Source organism: Aythya ferina (assembly GCF_964211825.1).
Source record: "Aythya ferina genome assembly, chromosome: 1".
NCBI classification, from domain to species: domain Eukaryota; kingdom Metazoa; phylum Chordata; class Aves; order Anseriformes; family Anatidae; genus Aythya; species Aythya ferina.
The window spans coordinates 22824102-22843246 of record NC_140296.1 but is presented as its reverse complement, the minus strand read 5'-3'; the positions used below and the strand labels follow the sequence as shown (position 1 = coordinate 22843246).

Here is a 19145-nt window from a genome sequence, read left to right as displayed (position 1 = left end):
TTTTTTTTTTTGCTGGAAAACAAGAGAAGGCACTCCTCAACTCCCAGTTTTCTTAAAAAAAAATAATAATAATAAATAAATAAAATAAAATAAGTCACAGTTCTTAAAAATACAAAGCAAAACCTTTTATAATAGAAAATTATAAAACTGGTCTCAGCTTCCCTCTTTAATCTTCCCAGTCAAACAGTGTTTGTAAACTACCAAAGGTGGGGTGTAGGCTCTGGTGACAGAGCAGGGGTACCAGGAATCACAAACTAATCTTTATCTTTTTTGCTAGAATTGATTAGGATGATACGATTTTTTATTTTTCCCCACAGAAGTCTTGCTGAGCCATGGGCTAGGTTTTAGTTTTTGTTGATGTTCTGCCTTACCCGTGGACGATGCCTGAGGTCTAGTGACTGAGCTAGTGATTTTCTATGAGGAAAATGAAAACCTCGTGCTTGGCTTTTACATATTTTTCTCTGGGTTATGCAGTCTTTACCCACAAGCCATGGAGCAGATTTGAATGTCCTGTAAACAGCACTGTAGCTAATCCTGAGATACACTGGGAGGTGAGAAATTTTTTGGTCAAGCCATTCATTGAAATTCATTAAAATCAAAACACTTGCAAAATTAGATCAGTTCCGCTGGCATTTTCTTGCAAAGAAAAAAATGAAAACCCTGCTCTTAACACCCCTTTTTTATGGATCAGTTTGCAAAGTTTCACAGCTGTGGAGAAGTTAGGAGCAGGAAGAATCGGTCTCGGCAGGGCAGAACACCTTAAGCCAGGATCTCAAGGCAGCACTTTGCATCTGGAAACCAAAGCCTGAAAATGCTGCATGTCCTATCAGACAATGTTGTGTCATTGATTTATCATGTTATTTCATCTGATGTGTTGATGGCAACCTTTTGGCAGGGATTGTTTTCCTTTTCTGGTGTTTCTTTTATTTCTTTTTCTTTTTTTCCTTTTTTACCCTTTTTTTTTTTTTTTTTTTTTAACAGCGCCTACTACGAGGGAGCCCTAATCCATGACTTGGCTTCCAGGTACTAGGATAATACAAGTAGTAATTATGCCTGCTGCTAAAAATTTTCTACCTTATTTCCATTTGCATTTGTTTGCCTTCAGCTTCCAGTCATTGATTCTTGTTATTCCTTTCTCTGATAGATTAAAAAGCTCTTTAGTACTCACTATTTTCTCCCTGGGAAGGTGCTTTTACCCTGTAATCAAGTTACTTCTCAATCTTTTTTTCCTTTTTTTTTTTTTTTTTTTTCTTAAGCAGATTGAGCTTTTTATGGATTTCATTGTGGTTTTTTTTTCACATTCTTGGATGATTTTTCTGTCTCTCTTCTATTCTTTCTCTAATTTTCCTATTAAAAAGCAGAGATATAAGACTGTATTTTACTAGTCACATACACAGAAGTAAAATTACTTCACTAATTACTCCTGTGTTTGTATGGACAGAAATTGATGATGTTGAAGGTTGAGTAAAATAAACATGCATTTAGTGTGACTTCAGTACATCTGGATGTGTAATTATCAGAGGACAAAAAAGGATAGATTATTCTAAAAACATGGAAATGCTTCATAAACTTCAGAAAGGCTGCTGATTCACAAGGAGTGGATGTGCAGAAGGGGCTGCGAAAGTATTTGTGTTTCTGCTGCAGTTTTTAAGGAGATAATAGTGAAATAAAATCTCTTTTAAAAAAAAAAAAAGGGCAATATATCAAAACTGTAGGTACTGTAGATTACATGATAATACATATTTTTCTTGCCAAAATTTTGTAGGATTGAATGCAAACCCTTTGTGAGTGACAGTGCCTGGGCCACGGGAAGTAAATGAGTGGATGTGAATATATGCCTCCTTTACAGCCAGTTGATTCTGTGAGTAGTCAGTTGCTTATCTTTGGAAATCCTAGAAATGATATGCTGCAGTAGAAGAAGTAAGGTAGTATCGATAATTTCTTCTGTTATAAAAGTAATCACTGTTATGCCCTGTAAGATTTCAAACAATTAAAATCCACAGCTTCAAAGAAATTCTTGAAAGTTTTCCTACTGCTATTCTTTTTCATTTTTACTCATACTTTAGGAAAAGGCTGAATTAAATTTACCTTACAGAGATTCGTCAGATGCCTGTGTGGTCAAAGCATCTTGACCTACCCAGTGGCTTTCATGCCTATCATGCTGTCGGCATCTGAACCTGAATCCACACTCCCAGATCCATGCTTATCCATCATGGAAACCATCAGATTTTCATGAAATTGAGCCAGGGACAATTTAAGTTGATGCAGATCAGTTTAATGCAAGTTTCTCTGTGTTGTGTCTTACCCAAATCTGCGGTCACCACATTGGCCTTCTGTTTGAACTGACTTGCTTTCTGACTTCTAAGAGAGTGCCTTTCCTTTGTGGCAGTGAAAGTGAGGCATGGTCAATAAAAGATCTTTAGTTTTACTGAAACAAATTACTTCATGGAACCACGGTAAATAAGGAAAAGGAAAATTAAGTTAATGTAAAAGACTTAAAATCCTCTAAAGCTCCTAAAAAGAGAGTAAAGGTGACTAAGGACAGAAAAAAAAAGCCAAGTGGTCTTAGAAAATACTTAGAAAATAAACAGGTACTACAGTTTTGTGTTAACCAAAAAGTTAATGCTAAGGTTTTGGTAGTGCAGGATGATTCAGGGTAGAAGTTGTCCCCCTGCAATGAGGAGCCTCTAGAGCCATTTTCTGTGGCTGGACAGAGATGAGAAGCGGGCATTCCCTTGAATGCTTTTGGGTATCCCAGGATAAGTCAGTATAAAGGATGTCATTTCTTACATCCTAGATTGCCTCGGTGTCTTCTCCCACATCCTGGAATAGAACCCTTAAATAAAGGGAGATTATGGATCTGGGGGAAAAAAAATAAATAAATAAATAGAAGAACCAGAATGATTGCGATAGGAAGTGGAGAGGGTCTCCATAAGCATGCTAACATGACTTCATTTCTTGAAACAACCGTGTAAGAGTTGATCCTCCTTCCTGAACTAATAATACTGGGACAGCTGCATATCGTGGTAGATGTTGGAAAAACGCAGCACCCACTGGAGCATAATACATACTGGATAACTATTCTGGAAGTTGGGAGGAGAGGGATAGTGTCAAGAAAGTTATTTTCTCTGTAAATAAATGCTGATGGTGAGGGTTTGTTGAGCAGGTACAGCTGCTACAGTTCATATTCCAGCTTATCTCTGCACAGGAGTGTGGGGGAAAGGAGAGAAAGTGGAACAGAAAGGAGACATGGAGAGGGGATAACAGTTTTTTGAGGCTTCTTTTGCTCTTTCAGAATATGTTCTTTGCTCTCCTTAAATGATTCACTCTCTGGTTTGAAAACTGCTAACTGTGAGGACTGTCCTGCTGCCGTGAGCCCTGATGCCCTGTGGAGCTTGGAGACGTCTTTAGGCTGCATGCCACACACTCTCTACAGTGCATATCGCAGCCAAGGTTGGTGGATGGAAACACCTCCTTAAAGACTTCATTCTGAAAAGCCTATCATCTGTGTAGGAGAACCTGTGTGGTATTTGTTTTCCTCGTATATGGTTTTGTCATATTTGAAGACCCTTTCAAGGTCCTTTTCTCTGTCAGGACAGCTGCAGCTTGAGAAAAGTTGTAGGGAGGGGGTAGAAAATGTTATTCTCTAAGTAGAGCCCACAGATGACTGTTATAGTAGTCCTAACAGTCATAGTAACTGTATAGTAGTGTTGCAGAACTGTAGTATGGCATGTAGTAGAGCAAGCCATAGGTGTTTGATCACTGTGAGTCCTAGAGTGCCAGTAAAACAGTAACCAAACACTGTTGTGGGATTTTTCTTTTATTTATTTATTTTTTCTGTCTATAAGGGTGGCTTTTGATATTTTGTAGTACTTGCAATCTCTCTTAAGCACAATATCTTGTTGGGAAGTTAGCAAGTTAACGTTGCAGAAGACGTGGAAAATTCTCTGAAAGAACGAGGAACGCCGCGTTTTCTGTTATTGTGCTGTCAGGGGAGAGATGGATGCTGCTTGGTGACAATCAGATACACTTGGCTGTATTCAGCCAAAGGGCAGGACTGTCCTGCTGCCAAACTACGCAGGTTCCTTTTTGAAGCTGTAAGGTGAGGGTTGTTTCCCTTAGCAGTTCCTGGAACTGCTTGCATGCAGTGTAGACATCACCGTGGATCCTGTATAGTTACCAGGAAGAGTGATGTGTGATGCATCCCCTATTTCTGTGGATATCAGCATCCCATAAATTCACATTATTTTTCTGCCTTGCAGAACTGATGCTGTGCTAGGATTTCTAATATCAGGAATGGAGCTGATGTTTGCTGTCCTAGGTATTTGCTGCATGTTCAGAAGTAGATGGCTCATCCTGCACTGCGGATGCAGACACAGTCCTGTATGAAGGACCAGACTAAAGGTCAGAGTGATGTTTGCATATTTTGTGTTTTCAGAAAGCGTACACATGGAATAAATAGTAGCTCTGTCCCAGTACTGTACCTGGCTCCAGGAATCTTAACAAGGTAACATCCCAGATGGGAAGGAACAGGTCCTTTTGAATGTTCTGGACTGGAACACATCTTTGTGGAGGTTCTGGACTGGATAAAACAGGAAGGAAAAGAATCTCTGATATTTTTCACCTGAGGCCTGCTTGAATTCTGCCTGTTCGGGTGTAGAAGTCTGATGCCAGTGTCAGCATCAGGGGCTTACCTGCCTCTACACTGGACTGAGTACTACTACCTTTAGAGGAGATGGTCCTTGAATGTGGGCAGCAGCATCTTGGGCTCCTTACAAGGAAACACTGCAGCTAATAATTTTTACCTTGGTGGCACACTTGAGTGTACAATCACATAAATGGCCAGGAGATTTTGGAGAGGAATTGTATATTTGATGCAGTGGTTGCAGAAAGTCAAAGAGATGAGTGGATGTTGCAGTGCAAGTTTTGCTCTCAGCAAAGCAAATATCCTAACGGGTCAGCAATTTCAGAGACAGTGCAGTCCTGGAAGAACATTTCTTGAGCTCCTTTTTGCTGTTGGAGCTGAACACAGGTCACGTCTGTATGAAACTGCACTGTGAGCTTCAGAGAAGCACTTAAAGAAGTTACATGCTTATACAAAAGTAATAAGATGCTAAAGGAATCACATCATAATGGTAAATCATTTCCATTACTGTTATGATGAAGTTGTTAACTATCTGTACACATTTTCACTGTGAAAAAATGTGCGTGGTGTAATGATCATCAGAAGAAAAGTCCATAATTAATGTGTTTTCAGCAGTTTCGCCCACTTTGTGAGCTCAACAGTGGGCATAGGCCAGGCCTATGAAATACGTTTTCTTGGATACTTTATGTACCTGTTAATTCCTCAAAAAACTTAGATATAAATGTTGTTCATTGTACGGATGAGAACACTGTGTGAGTACTGGCCGTGATTTGAGATCAGCTCTAGGAATGATGGAATTGTCTGCAGGGCTCGCGTGTCAACAACAATCAGCTGGTTCGCAAATGAAGCACGGTAAGGAAATCATTGCGGCGGCACCGGTCCCATCGCTGGTCCCAGCTGCCTCTCCCAGAGAGGAGACTTCATTTAGTTATCTGAGGTTACCGTGTTGGTCTGCTCCTGCTCCTCAGTTACCACTTATTCACACATCCAGGACAGCCGGCCGCCCGTTGGCATTGAAAGGACACGTGGCCTTCTGAAACCCCGTTCTCTTAGATAATGCTGGCTAATAAAAGGGAGCCAGCAATATATGCAGGTTACTTTATGCACTCTGCACAAATCCTGCTGGAAAGGCAAAGCAGAGCACGTTCTGTGCATTGTGACTGTTTGCAGGCGTGCTCCATCTCCTTGCTTTGAATGGAAAGCTCCTTCAGAAATAAGGAAGTATTTAAAGTATCTCTAGTGGATTTCAAATAAGACATCGGAAGGGGGAAAATTGGTTATAAGTCTGCATCTGATAAGCAGCTGGGAATTGTGTTCATATGGGCTGTGTAGAGGCTGGCACTGCAGCCTCAGAAAAAGGGAAAATATGGGCTGTGCTTTCTCAGAGTGCACTGCAAACAGCCTGTCCCACGGTATAACTGGAAGTGCTCTCAAAGAATGACAGCCTAAATCCCCAGCAGCTCCATCCTAAGTACATGTGGCCAGGTGCCCTGTCTCTGCAGATGTTTTGCTCTCATTTTGGGCTGAAAACTTAACATTTTTTTTTGTGGAGACAGGCTTTCAGATCTCATTAAAAATAGCCTAGTAGTGGCTTTGGATTTGACTGACAAGCTAGTTGTTGTGCCAAATTAGATATAATACACTCTTAATTTTGATCTGAAGAAACAAGGCTCTTTTTGCTCAGTAGGGAGGACCGAGTGACAAAATCCGGAGTTCCAGTGACGACACTGAATCTCTTTATTGTCAGAGCAAGCTAGGAAATCATCTGCCTGCCAGCCAAAAATGCTGGGGAGCAGGCAGAGTTCCTGACAGAAAGCAAAAGCTGCATAAGAAAGTGGTGGCATGGCCCAGTAAGCTTCTTAGCCCAGGGGGAAGTGTGCTGCCCCATCCTGTGGTGTTCCTGTGTCTTATATGGAGTTGATGCAAGTTCCTTCTCTCACCTCTGTCAGCAACCACAGAGCTTCAAGCAAGACTTTCGGAGGCCTCGCTTGTCACATAGTTTGGCTTCCTTGAAAATGCTGTTGGGCCAAAGAGGGATCTCACCGGGGTGTTTCACAAAGTCCTTTTGGGAGCTGGGAGGTTGATGCCCACTCTGTGTCTCCCTCTGGATTAGTGTCAGTCAGATGGCTGCTGTAGTCTGCTCCATCGATGCTTGGCTTTGCTGGAAGTCTTAAGTTATGAACTACACAGAGGATGTTCTAAAGTGGGAGCGTAATTTCAAGTAAATAAAATTAAAATCTATTTTCATCTTAATTTGATGGGAACTCCTCTGTTATTGCTTGAAATACACTGTTTAGAAGAACAGTTCTCTCGTTGGAGGAGCCTTTCTCTCGATTCTCTGCCTTATCTCTAAAGAAAATGGAAAACGAAAGGTTGTTTTCCCAACCAGTTATGAATATATGGTATGTATTTCCAAGTTCAGCTTGCCTTGCACGGAATAATATTTGAGCCAATAAACTCCTTACAAACATTTCTACTGGTTTTCAATAACTAGCTACAAGGGACGTTGTAAAAATGGAAGTATGTGAAAACATACATATAATAGAAAACATGATCTTATGCACTGCTTTCTGTGCAGTGCAGCATCCAATCCATGTGACTTTTCCCAAAGTATGCTGTAGTTTGCAAAACATCAAAATTACTACATCGGGATTTTGAAACTTCCTGTGCAGCTACTTACTTTCTTTCCAGAGCAATCGTGTTGTGATGTTATGACACGAGTGCGCTGGGGACAAAGCCTCTTTGCGTGAGGTCTGAGGTGGCTCGTGTTATCCAAGCGATCGCGATGACTGCACCTGTCATATGGGTGGTAATTTGAAGCAGATTTTGACTTCAATAGCTTGCAGAAGAAGGCATGTTTGTAAGGGATTGGAAGGGATGTGGCACAGCATGAACAAGAGAAGAAACATGTAGTGCTTCCGTAAAAAAACGCTGGAGTCTGCAGCTGATGAGTAAATTCTTTTTTATTTCTGTAGTCAGGGGCAGCAGAAGGAAGCCACCGGGCTGTGGAAACCTGTACAGGCCTCGGGATAAAAAGAGTGGAGATGAGGGAAAGCCTGTACCAGAATGTCGTGCCATTAAAATCTCCTCATTGCTCACCTTCTTCTAAATCCTTGGCTCTAGACAACAGCTGGAAATAAATGCTTCTCATTCCTTCCAGGTTTTCACAGAAGAAACTTTAAAGAAGTTCAGTATGTGTAAAGTTATCGGCTCAGAGAAAAAAGAAAAGGACCTTCCTTGAGACAGAAAGTGCCAAGTGCCTGCTGGGAAGTGGTTTGCATCTTGTGAGGCTGAACAGCTCAGCTTGCTGTATTTTAATTTTTATTGCCGGCCTTCTAAACAAGAAGCTATTGTGGCCTGTACAGAACCTGTATATTCCTTCTGTGTATAAGTATATTTAAAGAAGGCAGTGAACAAAACAACTGCAGTTTGTTTCACATCACCTAATATTGACAGGTAGCATGCTAGGGCCTGACTTTGTGTGGAGTTAAGACTGTCACCACGCTCCGTCCTACGTGGTAACTCCTCATAGAGCAGCACCTGAGGCCTCAGCTAAGGGATTTGCTCGTTTTAGACACCCGCTGGTTGTAACAGCATCCCACAAACATTTTAGAAATGCTGCCCCATTTAAAGAAGGAAGAGCGAGCACCAAGCTTTGTCCAAGGGTCATCGAGCTGTAAGGCTGTGTGAAAATCCATCTCTTGCAGTCTCCTCTGTAGCTTAATTCCTTGAGAAGAGCTGTGCCAGGTGACTGCTTGGCTGAATTGTCACAGGGTTTCACAGTGATTCATCTACTGATACAACTAAAATGGTTCAATCCACCTGACACAGATGCAAAAGAGTTGAGAACTGAGCCATCCTCCCACCCCAAAAACGTGGCTGCAGTGAGCTAGGACCAGCATAATTAGCATCTTTTAAATCACATTAGTGTCTAAAGAAAGAGGAAGCAGAGGATGCTAAGTTATTGACCTTAGACCTGGCTGCCCTGGTAACTGGTACAATTATGACTTTAAGATGTGGGTTTGTGGCTTTTTTTGGTTTATTTTTAGAAACTCTCAGTATTTGTACAGCTTTCCATTTGTGTGGGCCTAACATTAACAGACTACCCTTCTCTTAAGTTTCTCTCTCGCTAAGAATTAAGCAAGCAGTGTGGGGCTAGATGAAAAAGGGGAGGTTGTCTTATGCATTATCCTTCTTGGATGTGAGGGGTTGGCTTTGTTTGGGATCTGAAATAGGTCTTGCTAGGATTCCCCTTTCACCGTGGCTCATTGTATTGAATGCCATTAGCCATGGTCCTACAGGGGTTAAAGTAGTGACTTTATCAATTAGTTTATTTTGTTAGATGATTATATTTTTTTTGTTAGATGATGATATTAGTTTATTCTGTTCGGTGATGATGTAGGTTAATGGCTAAATTTTGATGTTGGTCACAAACATGCAAATAGTTAATTTTGACAGCGTGCTGCATTATTGTGTTCTCTTAAAGCTAGTTCATTTTGATAGCGTGCTTTGCTACTGTGTTCTCTTGAAGCCTTTGATCACGTTTTGGAAGGGGTTGCAGCCAGGAGCACTAGGGTTTGGGATATTTCCACATTTAGGTGGCCTGCAAAGCGCTGAGGATGGTGTGGACCATGTCTTGGTGCTGCCTGCTGCTTGTATTGCGAGGCGCGAGGTAAGGAGAGTTCTTAGCGTGTGTTTTATTCTGTCACTTAATAAACATGCTGGCTACGAGCAGGGTTAGCGCTTCAGGAATCACCGTGACACGGAAACAGCAGGGCGAGCTGCGGCCGCGAAGGAAACATCAGCCGGGCTCGCTCCCTTGTGACTCCAACCCCCGAGCGGGACAAACGCTGCCTGTCGGCACCCCGCGGCGGTGCGGGGCCCGGCCGAGCCCCCCGGAGCCCCCCGCGCAGGGCGCTGCGGGCGGGCGCAGCCGCGGGGTCCCGCCGCGGGCCGGCAACGCCTCAGCGCCCGCCAGGCTCCCGCGCCCCGCCGGCGGCCGGCTCCCTCCGCTGACTTTTATATTTGCGCGCCCTTTCGCTCCCGGGTGACGTGTCCCGCGCCGCGCCCAATCGGCTCGGCCCTCTGGTCAGGACAATGGAAGGGCCGCGGCCAATGGGCGAGGCGGCTGGCTTGGCGGCAGCCAATGGGCGCGGGGCTGTGTTGAGAGTAATGTTACCAGCGCCGAGAGTGTGAGGAGGCTGCGTATCGATCCCGCTCCCACAGCCATTGCGGTGCATTGGGCTTCGCAGCGACCCAGGCAGCGCTGGGGCTGGGGCCGGGGCGAGCGGCCGGGCGGGCGTCTCTGGGGCCGGGGGCCGAGCGAGGGCTGCGTGCGGGCACCCACACGGGTGAGTACGAGCCCGGGCGGGGGGCGGCGGGGCCGGCCGGGCGCGCTCGCAGCGGGCCGGGCTCTGCCTGCCGCCGCCACCGGCACACCGACAGCGCTGCCCGGGCACAAAGGCTGCGCCCCCCCCCCCCCCCGCCTCCCCTCCGTGCCTCCAGCCTCCGGCTCGCTGCCTCGCAGCCCGGCTCCCGGCGGGGAGAGGCCGGCGGCGGGCGAGGGGCTGGCAGTGCCCGGCCGCCGCCGCGGCGGTGGGGGCGAGGCGGGGCGGCGAGGCGCCGTGCCCTGCTCGGGAGAGGCTCCCCCGGCCGCGGCGGGGCCGGCGCTGCGGTGGGGCGGGCGGGAGGGCGAGGAAGGGGCCGGGAGGGAGGCGGCGGCGGAGCCGAGCCGGCGGCCGGGGCCGTGGAGCCGCTGGCCCCGCAGCCGCCTGGCTGTAACATGGCTGACGGCAGCCGCCAGCGAGAAAACAAGGCGAGCGGCGGCGGCTGAGCAGAGAGGAGCTCGGGCGGGCGGGGGCGCAGTTCGGGGGAACTTTTTTTTTTTTTTTTTTTTTTTCTTCCCTCTTCTTCTCCTCTCTCTCTCTCTCTCTTCTCTTCTTCCCTTCCTTCCCTTCTAGGAGGAGAGGAGGTCGTGAGGGGAGAAAAAAATAAAAAATAAAAAAATAAAAATGGGGTTGGGGGGGGGGGGGAAGGTTTAAAAGTCTGCGGAGCCGGGAGCTTGGGGGGGCTCTGCCCGCTCCGCCGGGGCTCGGGCACGGCGCTGGGAGCGCGCCGGCCCCTGCTCCCCCGGCCCCTGCTCCCCCCTCGGCGCCCACCCGCTCCCCACCTCCCCCCTCAGCCGCCCTCCCTCCTGCTCTCTTCCCTCCCTCCTCTCTCTCCCTCCCCCGGCTGCAATGGCTGAGCCCGTGCGCCAGGGTAGCGGGCGCCCTCACACACACACACACAAAGGGAAGGGAAGGGAGGAAGGAGCCATGTTCTGTAGCCGCCAGCGCAGCGGCCATTCCGCGCCTCGCCCGCCTCCTCTTCCTCCTCCTCCTCCTCCTCCTTTTTCTCCACAGGGGGGGGGTCCCGCGGCCTCCCCGCCGGCTGCGCCGGAGCCGAGGGGGCGCTGGGGGTGCCCGGCTGCTGCTGGGCGCACAAAATGGAAGCAGCCCGGGTCACCTCCTCCTCCTTCCTCCTCTTCATCCTCCTCCTCCTCCTCCTCCAGCAGCCTGCGCCATGCCCGGGCCGCCCGGCCTCATGGCGGGGGGGGGGGGGCGCTTTGTCTCCTCACAGGGTTTTTATTTTTTTGGGGGGGTGGGAGCGTGCAGGGGGCAGCAGCCCCGAAGAAATTCCGCGAATAAACTTTGAGGGCGCTCCCGTCACGAATAGCGGCGTTTTTATCCTTGCTGGGCATTTTTATTTTTATTTTTTGCCGCTCCCCCCCCCCCCCAAGCAGAGCCCTGAGGGGGGACCCGCGACGCCCCCCCCCCCCCCCCCTCACCACCACCCAAAATGGCGGGAAGGCGGCTTTTAAACCGCCTCACAGGGCCTCGGCTCCTCACGGGGCGCCCCCCGCCACCCCAAACTCCTCCCTGGGGGGTTTTCGGCAACATTTCTGCCCCCACACACACACTTCTCTTCCCCCCCCAGCTCTGGGAGCCATCCCCGTGGTGGGGCAGGAGCAGCTCCCGGCGGCGCTTCAGCCCCCTTCTTGTTTACTTGACAGAAACTTCAAACCGGACGCGTTTAGTCACGGAGCAGAAATCTGTTTCTGTCTATCCGCCAAACCGATAGGAAACGCTGCCGCTGTGGCAATACGGGCAGGCAGCAGGGTGTTTTTTTCTCTCTCTTTTTTTTTTTTTTTTTTTTCTTTTCCAATCCCTGCTGAAGGGCAGAGTTCGGCAGGGCGCGAGCGGCTTTTTCCAGGGAGCTGTGAAGAAAATGCTCCGCGTGTCTGGCCGGGGTGTGAAAGCTCCAGGAGGGTGTTTTTTAATTCCTGCTCCGGCCCCGAGAGAAGCAGCTAGTTCTCTGGCGGAGCACAGCCTTACTAGGCATATGTAAATGTCATACTTCTCACGTCCCCGGCTTGGTTATAACATGTTTGACTGAGCGCAGTGGCCCATTCCTGTATTTCTAGGTATAAAGAGTAGGGTTTTGTTTTTTGTTTTTTTTTGTAGCGTACTTAAAGGAGAACGGTAATATATGGCATATAAAAATAATGCATATTTTTTTGCAAATAAGCCCCAAAGGTCTACAGGGCATGGTGGTAGAAAGACGGGCTATTTGAAGAAAGAATTTAGTAACTGAGAAGGCCAGCTGAGACAGGATATTCAGGTACTTTTCCCCCCATTTCTTTCAATACAAGGTATTTCTTTCAAGCCTATGATTGATACACAAGGAATAAGAGTGTCACCTCCCTTGTGTTGATGCCAGCGCTTGCCTACAGATTGCTCGGAAGCAACATTTTTGTTTGTAGGAGACCAGAAGTACAAGTTTCCAAGGCCCTTTGAGATTTCAGGTTAGTTATATGTGCCAGGTTACCTCAGACAGTCATGGTAGGGATCTCCAGTAAATACTCCAGAAGAGAAACTTTCTTCAGAGTGTGATTTTGGAATACTGCTCTGACAGGTCGCATTCAGCATAGTTGTTCTTCGTGGCTTACTTCCTTCCTGCCTTGGCTTGTGGAAAGTAAAAGTTGTAAAAGTGTCTTTTCTTGCTTTGCTACAGAAAATCATCAAAAATGGGCAAAGGCGATCCTAAGAAGCCGAGAGGTAAAATGTCTTCATACGCCTTCTTTGTGCAAACCTGCCGGGAGGAGCACAAGAAGAAACATCCAGATGCTTCAGTGAACTTTTCAGAGTTCTCAAAAAAATGCTCAGAACGATGGAAGGTAAGAATAACTGCTTAAAAACCAAGCAAACAAACAAAAACAACAAAAAAACAAAAACAAACAAAAAAAACCAACACACAAAACCTTAACTGCCTTCTGTGAAATGTTCAAGATTGTCAGTTATTTCTTTAAAAGTTCAGGTTTTTGATACGTAGGAAGTACAGTTGTAAGGTGAATGATAACTGCCCATCATTCTCGCCTTACCTTTAGCTCCCTCGACTGATTTTAGAATGGACCCGGATGTGCTTTTCAATCTTAGAATGTGATTTTAATTGCCTTGCAGACTATGTCTTCTAAGGAGAAAGGGAAGTTTGAAGATATGGCAAAGGCTGACAAGCTTCGTTATGAAAAAGAAATGAAAAACTATGTACCACCTAAGGGGGAAACAAAAAAGAAGTTCAAGGATCCAAATGCACCGAAGAGGCCTCCGTAAGTAGATTTCTAGTTAGGTTATATCACTCAGGACCGTCACGCTAAACTTTACCTATAAAGGCATCATTTTATCCATGTTTGGGACCTCTAGAAATACAAGGTTATACCGCTGGTCAGGAAATTCAAGTAAAGATAGGTTGGGATTTTAATTGGGACTACTAGAGTTTTGTCTTCAGGTTGGCGCGCTTTAGGAAAGTCGGAATAATGTCAGCTTTTAAAAGCAGGTGCAAAGATCTACAACCCGCAGATGGTGACTGACGTTTCCAAATTTTGTGAAGAGGGCTGTTCTCAACAGAATGGTGATAAAATGTTGCAGGCCCTCTTCTTACCACCTGTTGGCTTGAGCAGGAATTTTAGTTGGCAGCCCTTTTGAAGTTAGAGGCTTATGCCCAAAACAGGCTAGAGGGATGGTCTTGCACAAAAACAGCTTGGAAGATTTCAGCCATTGACTACTGACTTGGATTCACACAACATACATTCTGTGTGTGTGGCTTAAATGAAGCTAATGCTGAAGGAAACAGGGAAGTTCCTGTACAAAAGACTTTGTATTTGGGCTGATGCTGTCATTTGGAAATCCTCATTTTCACCAGAAATTATTGCTGTTTCCCTGCCTTCAACACTTCTGACGTAATACTTGCTCTCCTGTTGCCATTCAGTCATTCTCTTTAAGAGTTTTCTCTGCATATGGTGTATAAAATTAGCCCCTCTGGGGGTCCTGCCAAAAATGGGACCAGATGTGCGGCATTACTCGGAGATGAGGATGTGTTCAGTTTTCGTGGTAGTTGTTTTATTCTATTATCTTCCATTGTAATTCATCTTTGCTTCACTTTTAGGTGATGTTCCAAAGCGCTCTTAAGAAACAGTAACAAAGGTCACAAAACTTTCTGTTACAATAGGTTAAAGTCTAAAATTAAAATACTCTTTTTTTTTTTTTTCATTTTTTTTCTTTTGTCTGTAGTTCGGCTTTTTTCTTGTTTTGCTCTGAGTTTCGTCCAAAAATCAAAGGAGAACATCCTGGTCTGTCCATTGGGGACGTCGCGAAGAAACTGGGAGAGATGTGGAACAACACCGCTGCAGATGATAAACAGCCTTACGAAAAAAAGGCTGCCAAACTGAAGGAGAAGTATGAGAAGGTAACGCTGGCATTTATGGAGGTGGTGTGGGGAGAGCAAACCTCAGTTTTTAGATACTTTCCCATTCTCACGTGCTCTTAATATTGCAGATTATGCTGCAAATTTTCATACACAGATGACAAATGTCATCTTTGCAGGGCGGTGTCACTCACAGGGGCATCTGGTTTGTTTTCGTAGCGCTGAATTGCAGCCCTCTGTGTTGCGTGTCCTCCATTCATCTGCAATTCAGGCCCATCGGTGGTGCCGTCATGTCCGTATTGTTACTAAAACAATAGGTCACAGCAGTGTCTGCCTTCATTTGGTGGAATTAAGTAACATCAGTAAAGATGGTTCTCTTGTTTTGGAGGTGTTAGGCATTGGTAAATATCCCCAAATATTAGAAGTAAAATAACGTAGAAGCTGGTTTCAGTTTATTCTTGGGTTAATCCCAGGACACTTCCAAGAAGCGGGTTTCAGGACGCATTTTTTCCTGTACCTACTTTGTGTCTAGCTCCTTTCTAGTAATTAACATGGTTAATAATAGATACGAAGCAATATATCATAGAGTTCCTTGAATTATTAAAGCTCAGCCCCGCCATCATAACGGCAGCTGTAGTCGCGCGTTGTGCACAGAGCAGTGCGAGGTGTGTTTTTATTTCCAGAGGCAGATTCCCATCCCAGGATGAGGAAACCACAGCGGGAGGGGATGCGTGTCAGCTTGTACTCTGATTCTGCTTCAGAGTGGTCAGCATCCACCTATAGCTAATGTATGCCACGGATATCAAGCCGTTTACGTGCCGTGACCTTTCCCTGGCCGTTTCTCCCGCTGGCAAACAAAACCACCTCAAAATTGTAGCATTATAGTGAGCAAGGTGGCCCCTTTTGGACCTAATTACGTGCTGGAGAGGAATTGGAGGTCTAGGTTTCCTGTATTGTCCTACTGATGCAGCTAAAAGCTCTCCAGTACGGTGACTGTTGATCCAAAAAGCTGCAACAACACACCAGAAACTTTGTACGTGGTTAAATCACTAATCTTTAGTCCTAGGTACCTTCATCTTCATTCCTTATGCTTCAAGATGGGGGTTTTTAGGTGCAGTAATTTGTGTGTTTCACTGCTTGGCCTTTGACGTAGTGGATATTGTGTCTTCTGAAAATCTAATGCTAAGCTTTAAGGGAGCGTGAGGAAACTGTGGGGAGAGAGGGGCATAATGTTTACAAGGTGGGGGATATTTGAAGATTTGGACCATCCGCGTAAAGGTGTTCACGTTTCTCTCTAGCTGATAAGTTGGAGAGTCCTGGAGATCGATTCTGCTAGTATTGTTTTTATGGTTTTGGCATAAAGCTGGGAAGTCTCACTGTTTTTCTGGCTTGGTCTCCCAAGTGCAGCTTTGACTTCCTCTAACAGGAACTGAATTTTGTGCGTTATAAAGCACTAGAATAAATTTATTGCATGCAGAAGGTGGCACTGTCTACCCTTTAATCAAAGTTCTTATACCTTTTATTTTGGAAACTTCAGCTGGGCAGGATTCAGTATAACTGCTCTTTGCTGAGGCATAACATCACAAATCCTGGGCAGTGTCATCCTGATGTGTTGCGGATGGCTAATTATGATTTTGTGTCACAGAAGAGTATTTTTGTGTGCGCTTCTTCAGCCATCCTACAAGGTAGGGCTGGGAAGGGACCTTAAGAGGTCTCCCTTCGCTTCGTTTCCTTATGGGGAAGCGGGTTCAGCTGTGCCTCTCTTTCAACCCCTTCCTAAAAGCCAGCCAGTGGAGATCCCTCAGCAGCCTTAAGCAGCATGTTCCAACACCTGAGTGTCCTTCTGGGTTAGAGGGATCCCGATCCCTTGTTCTCCAGGTGCTGGGCCTCAGTTCACGTTGTTGGAACTGGAGCTACGACCCAAGTGTCGTTTGGAAGTTGCTCGGAGCTCTTGCCTGGTTAAACTTTAAGAGAGATTCTTCCTGCTTTTCTCCTCCAAGGATATCGCTGCATACCGGGCCAAAGGGAAGGTTGATGCAGGCAAAAAAGTAGTTGCCAAGGCTGAGAAGAGCAAGAAGAAGAAGGAGGAGGAGGAAGACGAGGATGAAGATGAGGAGGATGAAGATGACGAAGAAGAGGAAGAAGAGGAGGACGAAGATGATGATGATGATGAATAAGTCTCTTTTAGAGCAATTTCTTTCTTGTCTATAAAGCATTTAACCCCCCTGTACACAACTCACTCCTTTTAAAGAAAAAAAAAATGAAATGTAAGGCTGTGTAAGATTTGTTTTTAAACTGTACAGTGTCTCTTTTTTTGTATAGTTAACACACTACCGAATGTGTCTTTAGATAGCCCTGTCCTTAGTGGTATTTCAATGGCCACTAACCTTGCCTGGTACAGTGTGGGGGTTGTAAATTGGCATGGGAGTTTTAAAGCAGGTTCTTGTTGGTGCACAGCACAAATTAGTTATACATGGGGATGTAGTTCATTTCTCATCTTCAGTTGTCTCTGATGCATCATAAAAAAAAAAAATAATTGTTGTTCTGTTAACTGAATACCACTCTGTAATTGCAAAAAGGAAAAAAAAAAAGTTGCAGCTGTTTTGTTGACATTCTGAATGCTTCTAAGTAAATACAATTTTTTTTTATTAGTATTGTTGTCCTTTTAATAGGTGCCCTTGAAAATCATACTTTTTCTTTTCTTTTTTTTTTTTTTTTTTTTTGAGGGGAACTCATCTTTTGCTTTATTGAATGCCCATTTGGGATCACGTGAATATTACAGTTTTCATCTTTCATATAACCAGCTGATAAACAAAGCTTTGATCTACATACCCTGCATAATCATGATAGGGTAAGAAAAGAAATATATAGGCATATGAGGAAAGGATATTCTTCCGTAACTGGAAACAAAACAAACAAACAAAAAAATTTCAATCTCATCAAACCTGATACTTGTTCAGAATTTTGTGAAATGTAATATTCTATTGAGTTGCATGAGTTTACCAGTCTTGGAGAGTTGAGAAGTATAGAGTTCAATTTTACAGAAATTAAATACTTTGGGGCGGGGGGGAGGTGGGAGGGAGGGAGGGGGTGTTAAATTCTGTCCTAGAAGGACCCATAGGAAGAGTGTATGTCCATCCGGTGGGGAGAAATTTACAGGCGTGACTCCGTTACCATGTAATGGAGGTTGTGTTTGTAAATCTCTGAACACTAGTGAGAGATGAACATACCTAAAAAGTGTAAAGTTAAAAGCATGAAATTACCATATTTTTTGGTGACAGGTCTGGCGATGGCCACGGGCTTTATACCATGAAACTCTCCTGGTAGCAAATGGCCCACGAGAAATGATTTTTTCTTTCTAAGATTTCTATAAATGGTACCATTATTATTTGTTAAATCTATGTAAATTCATATTTGTATTCTTGAAATTCTAGTTTTAGCCCTTTAAACAAAGTTGTATATTGTCTCAAATTGAAAATGAGATAAGATGTATTTTTCCTGTTAGGTTTTATACCGCACTCTTGATGTTTGCCCATTTTTAAGTTAAATATAGCTGTATGGAAAAGTACATTTTATTAAATTTTGCATTAAAAAGTGAAATGTTTATGGTATACCAACAATGTCTAATTTGGTCAAATACAGTTCTCTTCCAAAACCAAAGCTAAGGGTTTTTTTGCATATTTAGTAAAACTTCAAGTGCTGGCAACTGTAACTATTTTCACATATACCTGCTTACCAGTTTGGGGGACAATTTGGCAATTTTGTGGTTACAAAATTATGGTTCTCTTAAGTGCCAGTGTTTAAAAGGAGAAAAAAAAAAAAAAAAAAAAAAGCATTCTTGTAATTTTACACGCTTTTGTGATGGAGTATTGTTTTGTTATACAATTTTGACTTTCAGATTCTTATTTCAATTTGCATTTATGTATAACTTCAGGAGAAATATTGAACATCTGAATCCTGGATGATACTAATAAACTAATAATTGCAGAGGTTTTAAATACTTAGTTAAATGGCTCACTTAATATCCTAAAGGGTTTTCTTTCCTTTTTTTTTTTTTTTTTTTTTTTTATTTTGTGTTGGCGCTTTCAGATATGTTTACGTCCCTGCTTTCTGTTTCAAACAGAAGGAAGATGACCCTTCAGAAGCTGGTGACACAGGCAACCTAGGACAGATGAGTTTTAAACCAGGTGTTACCCGTTCAAGCGGTCCTAACTGATGACAGAAATTTTTGGTGATGAGCTTTTTTGTTGTTTCTTCGGGTCATCAGAGAAAAGCAGATGGGATTCCGGTTCTTGGAGCAAGCCTGCTTAATGAGATCCCTGTGATTTTGTGCCTTTTGTTCGCAGCGCTCGGTGTTGGCAAAAGTCAGGTAGAGGATTCAGCTGACCTTGTGCTTACCCAGCAGCCAGGCGCCGTGCTTGCCTTCAGCTCAGGGGTTAGCAGGTGGATAAGTTGAGCTTGCACTTGTTTATCAGACGAGTTAGTGGTTGTTCTCCTGGAACACCTGAATTGATGAAACCACTGCTTTTGGGGGAAAAATACATAGCTAGGTAGATGGGTTCTCTGAAAATACAAGTTTCTGAGAGCTGCTGCTGGAGAGGACCCCCCTGCTCGCTGCCTCTGGTCCCCCAGGAGCTAGGTCATCCTGACAGGAGGCGCAGCCTGGTTCTCAGCAGGAGCAGGACAAACATGACTGCTACGAGGTTACCTGAGCTGAGGTGGGTTAATGCTGACAAATGTCAAAACAAAAAGCATTTTCGAA

General features: G+C 44.8%; 1 protein-coding gene across 2 annotated transcripts; it reads left to right on the top strand.

The window, feature by feature from the left end:
* The first annotated feature begins 9817 nt into the window (after positions 1-9817).
* Positions 9818-18381, top strand: HMGB1 (high mobility group box 1). 2 transcript variants are annotated; one of them, XM_084519995.1, is made up of 6 exons: positions 9818-9996; positions 12212-12304; positions 12698-12860; positions 13144-13289; positions 14251-14425; positions 16384-18381. In XM_084519995.1, exons 3-6 carry the CDS (start codon positions 12711-12713, stop codon positions 16558-16560), a joined length of 648 nt encoding a protein of 215 aa, XP_084376121.1. In that variant the 5' UTR covers positions 9818-9996; positions 12212-12304; positions 12698-12710; the 3' UTR covers positions 16561-18381. The 2 variants fall into 2 exon arrangements, with proteins under 2 accessions (XP_084376121.1, XP_084376120.1); XM_084519994.1 differs by lacking the exon at positions 12212-12304 and having other exon boundaries at positions 9841-9996.
* Positions 18382-19145: the final 764 nt, after the last annotated feature.

What these genes read in the sequence shown, in the direction of transcription:
- HMGB1 (XM_084519995.1), top strand. Translation starts at nt 12,711, where the DNA reads ATGGGCAAAGGCGATCCTAAGAAGCCGAGAGGTAAAATGTCTTCATAC. An exon ending in AATGCTCAGAACGATGGAAG is followed by an intron (nt 12,861 to 13,143) that starts GTAAGAATAACT and finishes ATTGCCTTGCAG; the next exon opens with ACTATGTCTTCTAAGGAGAA. An exon ending in AATGCACCGAAGAGGCCTCC is followed by an intron (nt 13,290 to 14,250) that starts GTAAGTAGATTT and finishes TTTTGTCTGTAG; the next exon opens with TTCGGCTTTTTTCTTGTTTT.